The sequence below is a fragment of the Cheilinus undulatus genome, linkage group 23 (assembly GCF_018320785.1).
Source record: "Cheilinus undulatus linkage group 23, ASM1832078v1, whole genome shotgun sequence".
NCBI classification, from domain to species: Eukaryota; Metazoa; Chordata; class Actinopteri; order Labriformes; family Labridae; genus Cheilinus; species Cheilinus undulatus.
This window is the reverse complement of record NC_054887.1, coordinates 9,038,306-9,058,516: the sequence shown is the minus strand read 5'-3', so window position 1 is coordinate 9,058,516 and position 20,211 is coordinate 9,038,306. Positions and strand designations below refer to the sequence as shown.

Sequence of the window (20,211 nt, the reverse complement as noted above, 5' to 3'; positions counted from 1 at the left end):
GGCTCAAATTTGGGTGAATTCAGTTTGAAATTCCTCATTCCTGTTCAAAATGGTAAAATGTGGAGAGCTCACTGAAAATGAAAGAGTCCAGATTAAAGCACTTTATGATGCTGGATGGTCTTTGAGACAAATATGACAGGTGGTCTAATAAATTTGTTAAGCACTGTATATTTATATGAAAATTGAGAGTTAAAAGAATTAGATCAAATGAAATGTGGGAAAACAAATTTATTTCTGTCTTCAAGTCATAATTATGACTTCAATCTATTATTTGGACTTCAATTTCATATTTTGACCATTTTCCATTTATTTTTACTTTTTGTCTCATATTTTGACCTAGTCAACGCATAATTTTCACTTTATCTAATAATTTGACGTTTTCATTTTATGACTTTGACTTTTTTATCTCATATTTTAAACTGCCAATTTATTATTTTTGTTTTATCTCAAATTTTGACCTTTTTGATTGATTATTTTGACTTTTTATCTAATATTTTGACCTTTTAAATTTATTATTCTGACCTTGATATCATATTTTGACCTTTTAAGTGCACCATTTTCAATTTTAAGCCATATTTTTGCCTTAAAAACATGACTGTGACTTTTTTAAATATATATTTGCCTACTAAAAGCATTATTTTAACATCTAATTTCATGTTTTGACCCTTTGAACAAATAAGTTTGACTTTTTATGTCAGATTTTGAGCCTTTTGACTTATCATTTTGAATTTTTAAATCTCAAAATCATTCATCATCATTGCTAACTTTTTTCCCCATTATTTATTACTTGCAAAAATGAGGTTGACAGTTAAATGTGGACCCTGTTAGGCCCTCAGGTCAGACCTTAATTCAGAAGCCGGCCCCTTCTGTGATTGAGTTGGACACACCTGACCTACACTCAGTACCTTGTCATGAAGTAAAAAAAGGAATTTCGAAATTTTCTTAAAAGACACTGAAATGTCACACTGACATAAATACCCTGAGCCTGTACTCAGTACTTAGTTGAAGCATCTTACGCAGTAATTATAGCCTCAAGTCTTTTTGAATAGGACGCAACAAGCTTTGCACACCTTAATTGGAGAATTTCCAGCCATTCTTTGCAAATCCTCTCAAGCTCAGCCGGGTGGGATGGGGACCGTCGGTGAACAGCCATTTTCAGGTCTCTCAAGAAATGTTGGATAGGGTTCAAGACAGGGCCACTCTAGGACATTCACAGTTGTCCCTAAGCCACTCCTGGCTTCCCTGCAGGTCTTGGCTGTGTGCTTAGGGTCATTGTCATGTTGGAAGCTGAACCTTCGGCCTAGTCTGAGATCCTGAGCACTGAGAGGCTGGTTTTTATTGAGGATGTCTCAGTACCTTTCCTCATTCAGCTTTCCCTTGACCCTGACCAGTCTCCTAGTCTCTGCTGCTGAAAAACACCCCCACAGCATGATGCTGCTACCACCATGCTTCATTGGTGGGATGGTATTGGGCAGGTGATGAGCAGTGCCTGGTTTCCTTCAGAAATAAAGTTTATAATTGAGGCCAAATAGTTCAATCTTGGTTTCATCAGACCAGATTATCTAGTTCTTTTTCTCTTGTAAAACAGAGAAAAGGTCAGAGGCTAAATTCAGGAATAATTATCTATCCACCTGTTTTAGAAGTAGTTACACCAACTGTGGCTCTCTTTAGCTCTGTTAGCCTTAGCTAAAGCTAAACCAGCTATGTAGTTATTGTTACTACTTACGCCAATACAGCTAAGTTAGCTTTAGCAACTTTGACCTTAAGCAAATGAGGATAAAGCTAATGTTGCTACATAGATAGTTGCATAGCTTTAGCTATGTTAGCTATGTGGCACATGTAGCTACCAGAGCTATGTAAGCTACATTAACTACAGTAAAGTGTTTTCAAGCTTTTGCCTGTTGCAAACTGCTTACCTGGCTTTATTAAACATTTCATAATCAGGTTTTGCAGGTCAGGTTTTACTTTTGGTATCCCCAACCATTACCTTAACCCTAAAATTAAGTTGAATCCGTTTTTATTTTAAAAGTTTTAACTTGTTTTTCTGTTCTGACAGAGACGGGGTCTCACATGGACAGTCTGCAAGAGGGACTGTCAGAAATGACAATCTGCAGCCGGACCGCTCTCTATTGGGCTAAAAGAAATTTGAGGCTTTCAAAAGACTACTTTTTTTTATCGCCATTAATCTTGAAATTCTGCAGTTAATCATAATTACACACACTTTTTTGTACATTTTAAAATTTCACTATTTGGCATTCAGAAGTGTTTCTGTGTAGGTTTTTTTTTTCTACAGCCTGAAACTAAACGTAATTGACTTCCTATTTGTGCACAGAGCTGCTAGATCTTAACCTGACACGCCAGATGGATGTGTTTCACACATCTAGGAAACCTTCGATACTAAGTGTTTGGGAAAGGGAAGAGGCTTTGAAAAAAAACTCAGTCTGTGATTGGATGAACGTTCTGTCTGTCACATCTTTCTGGGCAAATCAGAGCAACAAAACATGTGACGTAGCTGTGAGCAAGGTGCACGTGTGCAGCCATCGAGGAATAACGTGAACTTTGCCATAGACAAAGGAGCCTGTTATGGATTTTACAGGAAACAAGAGGACAGTAAAAATGTGTCCACTGAGCTGTCTGAGAGTTTTTAAAAGTGACATCAGACCTAAACGACCAGTGGCGGACTTATTTTACATCACTGTGGCTGCAGGGAGATGCTGCCGTAGCTTAACCAAGGTATGTTGAAAGAGACAATAAAGCATGAGATTAACAACAATTTTTAAAAATTAGTGCACTAATTGTGGAACTTGATTAATCGCGATTAACTTGGTTAATCTCGACAGCCCTAAAAACAGTAGGATCTTTGGTCCATATTGCCCAGCCCTACTTTAAATGCAACTTCATCCAAAGCTGCTCAGTGTTTATGGTGTTGAACACACAGGTCTCTCTCCAAGTTACATGAGGGAGATTTCTTAGCAACCAAGGCTGCTGGCTTCCCTTGTACTGTAAAAGATACTCACTTGAAGCTGTTGTTTTGAAAACAAAAGCAAAAGACAACATTTTAATCTGAAGGACTGGGGGAAAACCCCAGGAGAGGTGAATTACTTTCATACTGAATTGCATTTCCTCTTCTAAAAGGAGAGGTTTTAATATGCCACGAGGGATTTAGGAAACAGTTAATTTTAGGAAAAAGGTAAAACTTCTAACATCCATTTGAACCGGAAACTAGGTTAAATAACTAGGATTTGGCCAGTCTGGCAGCATAGATGTGCTCATTCCACCAAACATGGTATTTTTAGAGTCGACATCAAACCAAATAACAGATTGAGGCTGGATATTTTTTACAGTGTGGCACACTCTGTGCCAAAAGCGCCGGCGGTGCGCAGGCAGCCTCCAGATCTCACAGTTGGATAGATGGGTATCACCAGCATGTGATCGCGCTGCTCAGTCTCTCTGCGCTGCCTCCTCAATCTGACATCTACCTTTATCTGAACTATGAAACCTGCTGCAGACGAGCCGTCGCTCCTCATGGACGCTGGACTATCTGGGGTGACTTCGGGTGTCGTTTTTGGATGATGGGGTTGCGGGTAGTGATGGTGAATCCGGCTGTTTTTATCTGCAAACTTTCACTCTCTCTCTCCTTCTTCTTCTACTTCTCCTCTGTGTGTCTGTAAAGCGCAACAGCATGCAGGATCCTCCGACTGAAGACAAGATCCCAGTAAGTAGCCTCATTTCCATCCATTACCACGCTGTTGCTTTTCTCCTCTTTGTCTTAAAGCTGCTCTTTTCCACGGCGTGTCAACAATGATTTTACGACGCAGTGCAAAAGTTGTCGTTTTTACGACAATGATGCAAACTCTGCGATACTACAGCATCCTCTCATAAACCCCCTCAACTTTAGTGCAGGGGCATTTGTACGAAAGAAAAGGCATCAGAGGAAACGATAAAATTAGTGATTACCCATTTAATTCAACCAAGTAACCATTAAATTAGCATGAAAACCCATAAAACAATTAGTCTTATTAACCTGTTGTTGGACAACTTGCATTGAGGATCAAAAGTATAAATGTAACAATCATTTGATCATTGTGGACAGGGCTAAAAGTGGTTAACAGATTGAATTCTCTTTATTTGGAAATATATATTAATTATTGATTTTAGGCAGTTTATGCGTCCACTTTTTGGACTCGGGGTAAGTGATGGGAATTTCAGCACTTTTCAGGGATCCGGGACATTTGGCTCAGCTCACCAAACGGCTCTTTAGTTCAGCTTCATTTCACCTACCAAATTTAGCAGTTTAATGATATATTAGTGATGTTTGTGCTGGTATTTAACTCTAATCATCCTTAATTTTTTCAATTAATGAAAATATAAAGTAATTACTTTTTTAAAGTGTACTGTCTCCTGAAAATACGTCATGGGCCAGATGAAATCTGCTCCCTGGCTTGGCTGTATGGCACACCTGATATAAAACAATGTGACACCATTAAGCTTGTGGCCCTCTAATACTACTGCTACTAATAATAACAATGAAAATAATGATACCAATAATGGTAAAAAAGCAAAAATCTCCAATGGTGTCTGGATCTCATTGTTCATGTAAAAGAGCCGGCTCTTTGAACAAGCTCGTTTGGGAACGTCACATCACTACTTAGGGTGGTGACACTTAAAAAAGTCAGGATGCATTCAAATAAATGGAGATGCACAAACAAAAATTATATTATCAAGTATCGGTGCTGATACCAAAAGTACTCAAAAATCTGCAGATACTGTAGTCAGTATCATTTTACAGCATGATGTTAACCTCTCCTTATTTGAGTAGGCAGGCACAATTAAAGCCATGTCTGCAGTTTCGGCATAAATTACGATGCCAAAAGTGGAGCACACTGTAAACTATGCACAGCTATAGTGTGAAGAGGAGGGGTGAGGACCATATAAAGCAGTGGTTCCCTACCTGGGGTACAGACACCCCTGGGTGGGGTGGGGTTGGGGGGCAGCAAAGATCTCAGAAATGTTGCAGGACCCTGTCTGCTCTGATATCAAAATTAGTGGATTTTTAAAAAATATATAAAAACCCTGATTACAGACAGAATGTACATCAGTGTATTATTGCCCCCATAAAAGATAAAGAGGATCTGTTAATTTTTTAGAGTAAGGTCAACTTTTTTTGGTTGAAAAAAAAATCAATATTATAAAGTCATACAGTTACAATACAACAAACTCAGAATTTCAATGTTTTTTTTTTTTAAAGAAGCAAAAAACAAAGTGAAAACAATGGTTGTGTTTTTGAATTTATAGTCTCAGAAATTCTACGTTTTAGTTCACGTGCACTTATGACTTTTAAACGTAATTATTTTTTCTTGTAAATTGACATCTTTTTAAACTTGAGAATTCCAAGTTTTCTCTTACAAATGAACACATCCTCTTTATTATTTGTATTTTCTACAGTAGCCCTAATAGGCTGTCTTGATAATAGATAGTTTAGACATAGACATTTTGGCAATAACAAGTGTATGTTGGTATATTACATAGGTGTGTTCTAAGTGAAAACAATTAAAGTAGATGTTCATTTTCTAAGTGGGTTCACTTGTGGTGCTTAAGTGTCTAATGCCTGAAGAAAAATACTTAAGAGTGAATGAGTACTGTTTACCCAAAATTAAAAGTTAGTTCTATCAATAGCTGTTTTGGAAACTCATTTTTTAAACAACCTTTTACTGTTAGTCTTGCAGTGTATTGGTGATCAATTACATGTCCCAGACTGTGATATTCACAATTGGTTGTGGCTATTTGGAGGGTTTAAAATGTAAAAAAGAATAAATATTTGATATTTATATGAACTGAGCTAGTATTTATTTAAGCCAAAGTCACTTTAATGGAAAGAGATACATATAAATAATGTTTTTAGTAGTTTTTTAATGAGTCCTTTTCCTGGACTTTGGGTCTTATGTGCTGTAATTATTTTCTAGCTTGAGGGTTAAGGGAACCCTCTGGTAACTTTGTCAGCTAAACCTAATGGGGATATTCTCAGTAAGTTTTTCACAAAATAAAGTTTCAGCAAAGAACAAAAACCTGGGGAAAGTTGCCAGAGAGTTAAGGTGCTGTAGCAGCCACTATGTGTCCTGTGGATGTATGTCTCAGAGGGTGAAAACTTTCTATAACTATTTGACAGTAGACTGCTGCTAGGTATAATATTCCCAGTTCCATTAACAGTAGTTCAAAAGATTTCAGGTACAGAGAATTAAAAAAACAATCCCCATTTCCATTTAAAATCTCACAGGCTTTTCATATTACTCTCAAATATGACAGAATTGGTCTCTAGTCTCTGATATTTTTTTTTAGTATTATGGCTTTGTGAGGTATGAATGCCCTGCTGAGAATGTACATTTATGAAATGGCATTTGCATGAATAAAGTACACAATGGAACAAATATGACAGGAGTTTTGATACTGCTAGAGTAGAAAATATAATAAAGGCATAAATTATTCCAACCACAGCTGCAAGGTAGATATTAATCAAGCACAGTGTACTACATGGATATAAAAAGGCCCAATCAGTGTAATTAAGTGAAAACATCTGTGCAGGGCGACCGTGGATGAATAGAGGTTTTAAATATTTAAGCTAATCTAACAGTGAAACCAGGAGTGCAGTGGCTATTTTTTAAGAAGATTCAAAAATTCAACAAGTACGTGTATTTTATTTACTTCTAGCCAGCTCTGTTGTAAAAAACAGAGCATAGAAATGAAGACGTGAGTTTGGTGGGATAGACATCGCAAAGTTAAACAATACAGGCTAATGGTTAGGTTAAATATGGCTAGCTGGAAATGGTAAAATTTTGTTTAATGTAAGTATAAACTTAAATATGCTAACTCATAACATGGCTAAAATGCCTTAGCTTTGACTTAAAGCAGCTAGTTTGCTAAGAATGTTTGCTAGCATTTTATACTAACAATAAAGTGGCTTGGAACTATAAAAAATGCATTAAGTCAATGTGTAAACAATGTTTCATACTGTAGAGGGTGTTATTTGAGGAATGGAAATTACTTTTAGGCATAAACATAGCAGTTATTAGCATTAATGTGTGGTAGCTCAGTGTAATCCGCAGCAGTTGTTGACCATTGTTGAGACAAATGAAGCTAAAAGGGTCTTTTTTGTGGGAAACATGAAAATGAATTGACATTTATTGTTGGCTTTTTATCAAAATATGTCATGTATGTTAGGCTGCCTTATGTAAAGTACATACTAAGTACTTGTACTGTTTGCATGTTAGCGCGCTAGCTAACGTTAGCATCCACTAGCTAGCCCATGTGTTAGTAGCAACAGAAGCATATTTCAATCAGGAAAAAATGCTTTTAAGTCAAAATAAGTTTGTTGTATTGAAGAGAATAATGTTCACATGAAATATAAGTTACACAAATTAAATAATGAGAGAAACTATCCATCAAATTTCACTTATAAAGTCTGTTAGAGTTTTAAAAAGGAAGTTAAACATTCACTTCCTGTTAAACAGCAGAATGATTAGACGCTCTGTACTGCACTAAATGGACAGTATACTAGCATAAATCGGCTATTTGAGACACATTGTCACTGTTTCAACACAATGGTAGCATGATAGATGATAGCATTAGTGAAAGCTTTCAGTAAAGGTAGGTAGCTTTCTCCCAAGGCTTCTTTCTATACATAAAAGCATCATTTTATCTCTGGCTAACGATTTGAACTAGAATTTGGACAACAATTTGAAACACTTAAGACACTACAAATGGACGGTTCATTTAATCACCAAAAACTAGCCTTAGCTAACAAAGCTATTTCTAAAATCTGTATCTAACATAAAAAGTGTCTTTTTGATACTAGCCTTTTCTTTTGGTAAAATATGATGGGAGGATTCACAACCAGTATGACATTGGTACTGGCAGATATGAACATTGCCTTTATTTACAACTGATACTTTGGCTATACAAATCTGCCTATCAGCAGTAGATATTTACCGGACAAGAACAAGTTAGTGGAGTTTGAGGCTGGATTCCTTACAGTAAAGCCTATTTTAAGGACTGAAATCTGTTCATCCTCAGACCTTTCCTTATGTGGGACATCTTTCTTGTAAAGTTGAAGTTTTAGTGCTTTTGGATATTTACAGTCATTAAAATAACAGCCTGTTAGTTTTCAAATTTTGTATGTAAAAGTATAAATGCATGAAACATTTTGACAACATCACTTTACTCCAGACAAACTGAATGATCAGAAACCTGGATATTGACCTATTTTGTCTCAGTGGTGTAGGGATTTTCCAGGTTGTATATCCAGGTTTCTTTAATCTGTAAAGGGTCAATTCTAGTTTTAAGACAGGGATATTTTTACACAAATCACATAGAGCACTTTACAATCAACCAGGATACATGTGCACATGAAAACATGACTGGCTTTAATACAGACAAATACATTCAGTCCACCTGTGTTGTTTGTATGATACATAAACCCCTTCCAGTTTGCAGATGTCATAAATCATATCTAGACAATAGCACAGAAAACAAACGCCACATTTTAGAAATCTTTCCTGCTGATAAGAAGAACACTGCTCTCAGGAAGTAAAAAAGAAAATCTCCCATCATGCCCACAGCCTATAGCGCTCTCCCTCTTGTGCCCTCCATGTTTAGTCTCCCTCTCTACTTTCCCTCGGTCTAAATAAAGACTGAATCTGCCAAAGGTGAGCTGACTGCCCACTCTGCTGCTGAAGGTTCTCACTTCAGTGTTTTTGAGAACCTGCCAAAAGCCACTTCTGTTTGCGTGTGCTGACAGTGCAGTAGATGTTTAAGTTCATTCAAATAGTCATTACATAACTCTCTGCTGCTTTGGAGTTGTATTTGTGCTGCCTTTAAACACTTGTTAAACTGTCAGTGATACCTTACTTATTGTAGTTATGATGATTAAATGAGTGGAGGATGTAGATGATTGTTTTGTACCCTAGTTTCAATGTTATGTTTTAAAGGTGGGACTATATCTTGTGCTATCTACAGGTCACAGATACAGCCATAAGCCACGAGATCAGCAGAGAAGGCCTTTGCTTCTCTGACGGCCGACGGAAAGTTGACTATGTTCTGGTTTTCCATCAGCGAAGGCACGGCTCCGTACGTTCTCCTACCAGCACGTCAATTTCACAGGACAGGTTATCCATTGTTTCCAATGGCAACTTTCCCACTGCGGTCGACCCAGACGCAGCAGCAGCAGCAGAGAGAGGTGGTGGCATACCAGCAGGGGAGGCTGGGAATGTTGGGGAGGTGTTCATGGAGCTCGGAGTTGAAGGATCGAATGAGCCAACGGAGCCTGCTGACCATGAGATGCGTCTGATCAGACAGGAATTTGAGGCCAATCTGCTGGAGGCTGGACTGGAGATAGAGAGAGACAAAGAGGTGAGTGTGCATAGAATTTGAATGCATTCAAACCTTAGATAATCACATACAGTGTAGTTTACTTTGTGGTGTTATACGATGTAGCATTGTGAGTGAGCCAAACAATTTCTGACAACACGGATCGCAACGATTTTCATTTTTTTCACATTACAGTGAATATCTCCTTGTAGCCTGTTCTTTTGTATATGCTAAAAAATAATCCTGTGTGGGCCCATAGCTCTTACTCTGTAAACGGGCAACAAACAAAAAGGCTCTCTCTGAGCCTCGCATCCAACATTCAAACCCATTAACAACATGTGATGTTTATTCTCTGCAATCCAACCTCTGCTTCTCCCTACAAATGCTTGTAAGTACTTTGCTTTTGAAGTCATTTCAGGGTAATGCACATTGATGAATTCAGGGAGGCAGAGCTTCTGAATAACCACTAAAATAATTGATATATTTGGCTGTTTATGTTGTCTAATACCCATTTCAACTTGGGTTAGATAAAGTGCACAACAAAAGAAATCCAATACACGTATCTAAATAATAACCTTTTCTGTTCACAAACATTGAAAAAATTTTTAAGAAGGAAAAACAAACGGAGCAATACTTTTCTTTCAGCTTTTAGGTCTCTAGATGAATGCCTCTATAGCTTCTTTAGTTGCCAGTTTTATTTGCTGCCTTTTTTATGTCTCTGCATAAGATAAGTCTATTTTAAGAGGGCTTGTATGTTGCAGAAGATGGCTTAGAGTTTATACTAGAAACAAAGCAGATGAAATTGACTAAAGTTGAAGACTTTTGAACCAAAACTGGAGAGGTGTTAGAAAAAACAATTCAACTGAGCCAAAATATATTTAGAAGAAAATAAAAAGTAAAAATGATGAAAGCACAATAAAGCACCTCACCGTTTTAAAAACAACAGGAACAAAAGATCCAATATTGGGATTGGAAAATTGATTCACAGCAGAATGGATCATGTTTATTTCTACAATACAGAACTGATCCAAAACATCCTAAAAATAAATAGATAAATATGACATATTTTGCAGCTTGTGTTGGTCCTGGTGTGATAGCCATGCTACTAACATTAGCTAACTCTCATCACAGGTAAAATCACAGCTGTGTTCAGCATACATATGTACTTCCTATCTGGAGCAAGGACAATGTTTTCAAAATATGGCCTGCAAAATAAAAGTACAGAACTTCAGGAATTATTAAAAAGCCTGAGCACTACCCAGAGCTAAAATGAGCTAAATAACAAACACCAACTGCAGGCCATCACTTTAAATACCTGCTAGCCACTCTTGGGCAGACAATAGAAATATCAAGATTGTCTGTTTCATTTCAAAGACCTCCACTCTTAGAATAACCTGACTCCCCAGTTGTAGTTTATGAACAATGGACCTACCTGGTGGATCAAACTCATGCCGAGGCTGGTTTAGAGAAGTGTAAAAACATCTTATCTGCCAAGAAAGGCTTTCAGTGTGGCAGAGGTCTTATAAAACCTGATATTGAAGCTACATCCGAGCTAATCGCTTCACCAGCAGCCATTGCACACACAGGCTTCCAGCACAACCAAAGCCCGCCTGTAACTATTGTAAACTCATGCTGAAGCAGGTCAGGGGAGCAAAAACATCTTTTATTCATGAAAAGCCTTCAGTGCTGTTTTTGCTCTTGTTATAAAAGAGAAATGCCCAGTTCTGATTAAACTGCTGCTATACTTTAGCTATATCCAAGCCAATCGCTATGCTGGCGGCAGCCATTGTTACCCTCTTCCAGTACAACAAAACTGCGGCTGTAGTTACCACCTCATTTTTCTCAACTGACACTGACTGGTCTGCTCTGTCTCAGACCATTATCTTAAACACATTTTTTTGGCCTTTTTAAATACTGAAAAGAGATGTGAAGATTGTAAAAAATTAGGGCTAATGCATATTTTGATGAGCAAAATAATTTAGCCAAAAGCGGATACCAATAGCAATGCTTTTTTATCCCTTTTTTTTTTTTGGTGTAACACCTTCACTATGCCAACATTTTTTCTCATCACATCACTTGTTTTCAACATCAGGAATCAGCCATTTTGTAATGGAATTATGACCCATAGAGTCAAAATTAAGATCAAATCAAATCAAATCAATACTGTAGATTAGAAGATTAACACAAAATGATGAGCTAAACAATGCTTGAATGCTCAGTAGAGGATCAGAAGATATCTTGAGTTTCAGAAATAAAACAGCAGAAGGGAGTTTGTTAGAACAACTTAAAAGCATATTTTATAGAGTTTTCAGGATTTTTATGATAAACCTCAACACAGAATCTGATGTAAGTGTATCTTGAGCTATTTAGGGTGAGCGCCTACATAGGAACCTGGCACAGATTGTAGAAGAAAGACGTGGGTGAGACTCGATGCATTGCTAGGGGTATAGGTGACTTTCACACTAGCAAGAGCCAAGTGTCATGTGGAGGTTTCTTTTTATTTCCCTTTAATGGTTTCATGTACCACCTTGTTCTCTCTCATTCATCTGTCTGCTGTGGGACAAAAACAAACAGAGACAGGGATGCAGTAGCTGAACAGATGATCATGTGAAAAATGTGCAGGCACAATACTGATATATGACTAGATACCTACAGTACATGTAGGTTATGTACAGTTCACATTTTAATGAAAGAGAAATGTGTAATGTCCTTGGTAATTAGACTCCACTGTGATGACTTCCTCCACTTCAAGGGGTAGTGAAGCAAACGGCAGGAATAGGATACCCCCCTATGGAGTCTAGACACTGGTGGTGATGTTGATGAGGGATGCAGGATCAGATGAGGAGTATACCTCTGAGAGGCTGGACCAGAAAACCAATGAGGTTGCTTGGAGGAGGAGACTGAGGTTTGCAGGATAAGATTAGCAGAAGACCTGTGAGGATCTGGACTAGATGCTGATAAACTGAATGGAGGTGGCTGGGGTGGAGGAAGGTTGCAGCGTCCACACTGAAACATCAGGCTGACTGTGAAAGAAAGGATGATAAATTTAAAATATGTCAGATGCATGTGATTGGTCAAATAAGGTTGTGGCAGAATCTCATTGCCTTTGTACTTAAGGGAGTGAACCCCCATAATTAGCTGATCAGGAGAGCAGAGGAGAGAAGACAAGTAAAGAGAGAGATATAAAGAAGTGGTGACTAATGAATGAGTAGAGTAGAGATAGAGTAGATATGATTCATTTTAAAGCCCACTACTTTGGCTCTGCTGCTTTCTGTGTCTTCCTCTCTGGCTCAATTCTCCTTCACTCACACTCCCACCTATGTCCCGCCCATAACTCTGATTGGCTAAGACATCACATGAGTTCTAGCCAATCCACAAATCAGACAGATGTGAAATAAGGAAGGCTGAAGAGCTAAGTGGAGTGAGTGGAGTCTTTGGTGTGTCACGCTGACAAGGTAGTACACAAGTGTAGTCTCGCTCAGTTCAGGAACTACAGGAAATCAATGATAATGATACCTGACACATCAGCACTGACCGGCCAGACTCACTGCCAAGTTTTCAGACATTTTACTGCGTTTTAAGTTGACTGTGAAACCTTTGGGTCTCTGTTGGCGCACTACTACATGCTGACATATTTAACGCTTTTTTATTTCTGAAGCTGGATCACTCTCGTTGTTGCTCTTGGTATGCTGACAACAGTGCGTGAGGATTGCCGCTACTAGTGAATCCCGGCTTGTCTTTAGCACTTAAGCTAACAACTTGGGGAACCACAAGAAAGGGAAAAAGGCATGCCACCACTAACCTCACAGTCTGGATGACACAGCTGTGTCCGCTTGACCCAAAAAATCTCCAAACTAGAAGAAAGACCTGACTGCTGTCCTCTGCCCATGGCCCAGTCGCACACAAAATGATTTCTCCCAGGTCCTAGTTTACGTAGTTTTAGTTCTGCCGTTAAAGGTAAAGTAGGAATGATTAAACTCAGACCGCCTAGTGCCATTTTCAATATTCCTGTCAGAACTGATTACAGAAAGACTCCCACAAGAGCTACTCGATCTGCCTACCAGTCAAATTTAGTATTTATTACTATCCATAATTTCAAGTGTAGTTCCTTCCTCCACTGCTAGTTTCTGTCTTTTCAATGTCAGCTCTCACTAGTAAGACTTTTATCTTGAATGATTTTATAAGTTCAAATAATGTTGATTTTATAGCTGCTGTTTTTAACCAAAAGTTCAAATGCTTTTCTCTTCAGGTGACAAAGGTCAGTAGCTTTGAGATTCTTGTCTTTATTATTAAGTCTGTGTCACCTACCTGCTGTGCAGCTATCTATCGCCCTCTTTGACTCTCATCAGACTTTTTACTTGAATTCCTGGATGTATTATCATCTTTAGTTCTGATGTGTGATAGAATCATCCTTGCTGGTGATTTTAATATTCACGTTGACGATCCTTGTGATCGTTTTGCTAAAGACTTTATTGATGCAGTTGACTCTTTTGGTTTAAAGCAACACGTTGTTGGGCCTACGCATAGTCATGGGCATACCCTGGACCTGGTTTTTACCTATGAACTTATGAGTGCGACAGCTTCTTGGTTACTTACAATAATTAACAGTTCCTTATCATCTGGCAGTGTTCCACAATATCTAAAAGCAGCCAGTGTTCATCCACTCATCAAAAAACCTAGTCTCGACCTGTCTGCCTGCAGTAGCTACAGACCGATTCCTAATTTAACTTTTATTGCAAAAATTCTTGAAAAAAATTGTCTGCATGCACTTACTGGAAATACTAAAACAAAATGACATCTGTGAGAAGTTCCGATCAGGTTTTAGGGAAAATCAAAGTACCGAGACCGTGCTTATTAGGGTGACAAATGATTTTTTTAGAATGGCTAATGCTGGTGTGTGCACTGTGTGACAAGATGAGTCATAATAGCTAGCGTAGCGAGCTAATCACTAGTCAGTACGTGTAGTCTTACTGATAGATACACTGCTAAAGGATTAAAAATGATAAGTACACAAACTGTTTTCTGATTCATTTTACACAAATCTTCAAATTAAGACACAAAAAGGGTTTGGGTGGGTGAAATATTTTCAAAAAATGTCTTTTTTCCAAGGTGGGCTTAAATGGTACAGTGACTCAAAAAACAGGTAGCGTAAGCTAACTTGAACAAGAATTCCTTGATAATTCAGAAAGTTTGGCAGAAGAGGGATGGCAAGTTTTACAGCATATTTAGGCTACAGGCATTTCTTTATACATTTGTTTCATTTTGGTGAGAACATATTCTCTTTATTTCTCTGGTAGTCACTGTAGAACCATTTAAGCCCATCTTATGTGTTTCAATAGGACTTAATGACATTTTGAGGTTTGATAGCTTTTCACTGTCATCCTGTGTTGGATGTTGTTATACCTCACTAACTTCATTAACACGAGTACATCACAGATCACACACTGCCCAGAAGAATTGTTATGCCAGTTAATTTTGCATAATAATTTGTTTGCAGTGAGAAAAATGCCAACAATAAGGAAGAATTACAGCAAGTGTCCTAAAATCATCATTGTTACAAGACAAACATTAAATCCAAGTTCAAAAAATAAATTGTGTTCAACATGTATAACATGTTACTGAATTAATATGTGTTTACTACCTGAAAGATATAATACATTTTTATATTTCTGTCAATAAATGTGTTGTAGGCTTATTTGGAGCACATTGGGGCTTAAATGGTACTTCGGTACCAATTAAGCCCATGCCAGACTTTTGACTTTATTCATAGAATTTCTTTAATTTGTTCTTTAAAATATGCATAAGTAAATAAATATGATTTCAAATGAGAGATTAATTCTTCATTTTAACACATGATCATGTTTATCTTAGTATCTATGAAAAATATGTGAACTTAGATTTTGGTGGGCTTAATGGGTACAGTTACCCTATGTTACTGCTAGGCCTAATTATACAGAGACACAGTATTTCATTCCACTGTTATGCTGATGACACACAGTTTTATCTTCTGGTGAATCCAAACATCAGCACAAATCTTTCTGACGTTACAAATTGTCTAAAGGATATTTTAATGTGTATGTCTGCAAACTTTTTAAAATTGAATCCTGACAAAACAGAAATCTTTATCATTGGGCAGTAAATGAAATTAATAAAACGTCTCAAAAACAAAATTCAGCTGCAAGACTTTTAACTAAAACCAAGATAAGAGAGCATATTACTCCTGTTTTAATGACCCTGCACTGGCTGCCCATTTCTTTTAGGATTGATTTTAAGATTTTTCTTCTTACTTTAAAGCTCTTCACGGTCTGAGTTGTTGTCCCCTTAACATCCAGTACACAGCCTGAGATCCTCAGGCAGGAACCTCCTTATTGTTCCCACCTCAAACTTTAAAACAAAAGGCGACAGAGCATTTGCTCGTAGGATGCCTCAGCTGTGAAACGACCTGCCTGAGGAGCTCAGACTAGCTACATCAGTGTCTTCTTTTAAATCCTTTTCTCTGTTGGAAAGCCTTCTTGTGAACTGTGTTTTATTCACGATCCCTTGTCTATATGATTGTTTTTCCATTGGTCAAGGTTTTTAATATTTCATTCAATTTGTCCTTGTTTTGTATTCTTTTATTTAGTCTGTCAAACTTGTTACTACTACTTTTATTCTTTTATATTCAAATCAATGATTGTTTTTCTTTTTATTGTGTTTTCACTGTTTTTGTGAAAGACTTTGTAACTTTGTTTTTGATAAGTGTTATATAAATAAACATCATCATTATTATTACTAGCATTACTTCCAGTGCACCAGGAAGTGCCTATCTCAGTGCGTTTTTTGTTGAGAGCCCCCTTGTGGTGACATTTTGCATACTCTATGTTTAAGTGATTTAAACATTAATGCATCAGTGCTCCAGTTATACAATAGCTATACCGTTATGAAATGCTGTTTTGCTGTTTCAAAATATACTTTCATTGGAAAACAGGACTTTGGACCACTGATCAACAGTCCAGTTCTTTTTCTTCTTAGCCCCGGTGAGATGCATAACATTGTCACTGGTTCAGGAATGGCTCAAGACTAAGAACATGACACTTGTAGTCCATTTCCTGGGCCCATGTATGTATAGAGGCTCTTGGTCCACTGACCCCAGCCTCAGTCCAGTCTTAGTAAAGTTCCCCTAAGTTCTTGAACCTGCTTAAGTTGACAGTCCTCTGAAGGCTGAGCTCATCCCTGTTGCTTGTGAACCTTTTCCTACCACACTACTCTCTTCCAGTCAACTTCCCATGAATCTGCATTGATAAAGCACTCTGAGAACAGCCTGCCCTTTCAGTGGTGACCTTCTGTGGCTTACCCTCCTTGTGAAGGATGTCAGTGATTGTCTTCTGGACAGTTGTCAAGTCAGCAGTCTTGGACACGATTGTGGTTGTGTGTACTGAACCAGGGTAAGAAAATGAAGGCTCAGGAAACCTTTGCAAATTTGAGTTTTCACAATAGTCTAATATTTTAAGATACTGGTTGGATGGATGGATGGATTTTTGTACATCATCAAGATTAAAACAAACAAGTTCTTGAAACATTTTATTTGCATGACATCAATCTAGTATGGAAATGTAACTTTCTGAAGTAAACCACAGGAAATAAAAGAACTTTTACTTGACATTCTAATTTTTCAAGCTTAATGTTACCCAAAAAATAGAAACATGGCAAAAATCACAGTACTCTGTGGCCAAGAGATGAAAACTCTTCACTAAGTGGCACATTTCTGAACATCAGAGAAACATCTTGTATCCAGGGCAACACACTGAGAAGCATTACTGGGTCCAAGCTGCACCAAACCTGCAAAACCTGTGCAACAGAAAAAAATCCAGTCTGATGAGTCATTCAGCCTTGTTGCTCCTTCCAGGAACACTTGCCAGAAGAGACTGAAAACCTTAAACCCACAACATTTTTGCTGCCAATAGTGTGGCTATCTAATGATCCTATGGAAACAGTGAAAACTGGTGACTGTTCTGCATGGCCTGATAAAACAAACATGTTACTTTGCATGAGCAGAATGGAAATAAATCAACCCACAACACTTGTACTAAACTCAGGAGAGCATTTAACAGTTACATGCACCTTCATGCAATTTAATCACATTTCACATTCATGATACTGGTAATAATATTCCTAAAATAAAATCATATTTACTGTGATCAATGGTGCATTCTGATAAGACTCCGCTGACTTAGGCATGGATCCACAAAGGGCCTGATGGTTTCATGTGAGCAGGCAGACTTTAATTGTAGCCAACGCAGCTGCTGTTCTGACCCCGCTGTATCGGTTTACTTATTTAGCCTGAAAGTTGTAATTTTGTTTTGACATGCACAGATCGCTTCGCTGTGACTGTGTGCTTTTAGCAACCACTACTTATGTGTAGAACGGTGCTGCTTTGTTCAGTGAGTGTGCATGTGTTTAGTAGGCTCTTGGCAGGACTCACGGTCTGTGTTCTTTGTGTTCTCGTAGTGGGACTGCAGGAGGCTCACTGCCACACAGTTGTACAAATGTTATTGTTGTTAAAGTTGGATTTGTCATCAAGTAAACCACTGCTGCTGCTATTTTGGTAACACTGAGGTAGAAGGAAATAAAGTTAAGCTCTCTTTATCTGTTGGATGAAAATGTTGCTTAAATCTTAAAACTTTACATGTACACTCATCAGTAATTGTCACTCCACTAAAGATTGAAACATTCAATAATAAACATCAGTATGGGAGTATGGAAGTGAGCTGTGAGTTTGATGTGGTGTATTGCAACCACTACCCCATAAAATGTTACAACTGCCAGGTAAAGAGCTGGATCACTAACATAAAATGTAATTGTGCATTTATGCGTCAGTGGACACTTCTCTAGAGCATGGATGATGATTACATATGGATTTAAAAAATGAAGAGGTACACATGATTGGTAAATTTACTTTGGTAACTGTAAACATACACTACACTATATTGCCAAAAGTATTTGCTCACCTGCCTTGACTCGCATATGAACTTAAGCGTCATCCTATTCTTGATCCATAGGGTTTAATATGACGTCGGTCCACCCTTTGCAGCTAAAACAGCTTCATCTCTTCCGGGAAGGCCTTCCACAAGGTTTAGGAGTGTGTTTATGGGAATTTTCGACCATTCTTTCAGACGTGGGACGAGAAGGCCTGGCTCTCAGTCTCCGCTCTAATTCATCCCAAAGGTGTTCTATGGGGTTGAGGTCAGGACTCTGTGCAGGCCAGTCAAGTTCATCCGCACAAACTCTCTCATCCATGTCTTTATGGACCTTGCTTTGTGCACTGGTGCACAGTCATGTTGGAACAGGAAGGGGCCATCCCCAAACAGTTCCCACAAAGTTGGGAGCATGGAACTGTTCAAAATCTCTTGGTATGCTGAAGCATTCAGAGTTCCTTTCACTGGAACTAAGGGGCCAAGCCCAGCTCCTGAAAAACAAGCCCACACCATAATCCCCTCTCCACCAAACTTTACACTTGGCACAATGCAGTCAGACAAGTACCGTTCTCCTGGCAACCACCAACCCCAGACTCGTCCATCAGATTGCCAGATGGAGAGGCGTGATTCGTCTCTCCAGAGAACGCGTCTCCACTGCTCTAGAGTCCAGTGGCGGCGTGCTTTACACCACTGCATCCGACGCTTTGCATTGCACTTGGTGATGTATGGCTTGGATGCAGCTGCTCGGCCATGGAAACCCATTCAATGAAGCTCTCTACACACTGTTCTTGAGCTAATCTGAAGGCCACATGAAGTTTGAAGGTCTGTAGCAATTGACTTTGTAGAAAGTTAGTGACCTCTGTGCACTGTGCGCCTCAGCATCCGCTGACCCCGCTCCATCATTTTACGTGGCCTACCACTTCGTGGCTGAGTTGCTGTCGTTCCCAGTCGCTTCCACTTTGTTATAATACCACTGACAGTTGACTGTGGATTATTTAGGAGTGAGGAAATTTCACCACTGGACTTGTTGCACAGGAGGCATCCTATCACAGTACCATGCTGGAATTCACTGAGCTCCTGAGAGCGACCCATTCTTTCACAAATGTTTGTAGAAAAACTACTTTGGCAATATAGTGTACCTGGGTGTCCCACCCAAGTATCATTTCTGAGTGGGAAACACCAAACATGTTATTTCCAATACGTTCACGGTAGAAGTCTTTTCTTGTTATGCTGTTTGAGTTCTTTTATTGTGAACAGATGTACAAGGAAATTAGGTGTTGTAAGTAGTAGTTTAACACAATCATGGACTCAAGGCCAATATCTGATTTATAGTTCCAGTTTGTATGGCTGATAAATATTGGCTGTTAAATCAGCAGAAATGTTCACATCTGCTGATCCCAGCATTTACCTTTCTTATATTTACTGATACAGATTTCTTGGTGATAATGTTATGCATCCATATTTTCAATGACCAGAAATCACAAGGAAACTCCTGCACAACCTAAATTACTCTTATCCAGTGGTTCCCAACCTGAGGTCCAGGCACCCCAAAGGACCCTTAGTATATATATGAACATATTTACATCATGATTAGGAACATTATGTGTTAGGGTCAACCTAAGAGATAAAAAAAAAAAAAATCAAAAGAATCTTCCAGTAAAAATTCAAAATCACATTTTTAGGAAAAAAATGTTTGAGATTATAAAGTCATATTGTTTTTTTTTTTTTTTAATAAAAAATCAAACTCAGAATGTCAGAGTTTAAAAAGTTGGTAATTGTCAACCAAAAACTTTTGACATTAGAAACCCAAACATTTCATGTTTTTAAAAGCATAAATTTACAACAGAGTGAAGTCAAAAATTGACAGGAAACCAAACTGAATATAGTAGTTTGATTT

General features: G+C 38.1%; 1 protein-coding gene across 2 annotated transcripts in view; it reads left to right on the top strand.

Moving 5' to 3' along the window:
* Window positions 1-3,586: 3,586 nt before the first annotated feature.
* The window catches only part of ano2b (anoctamin 2b), a 115,663-nt gene continuing 99,038 nt past the window's right edge, over window positions 3,587-20,211 (top strand). For both annotated transcript variants that reach the window (XM_041780781.1, XM_041780780.1), the window contains exons 1-2: window positions 3,587-3,715; window positions 9,010-9,402. In XM_041780781.1, the coding sequence (XP_041636715.1) occupies window positions 3,683-3,715; window positions 9,010-9,402 (426 nt within the window). In that variant the 5' untranslated portion in view covers window positions 3,587-3,682. The remainder of the gene's footprint in view (window positions 3,716-9,009; window positions 9,403-20,211) is intronic.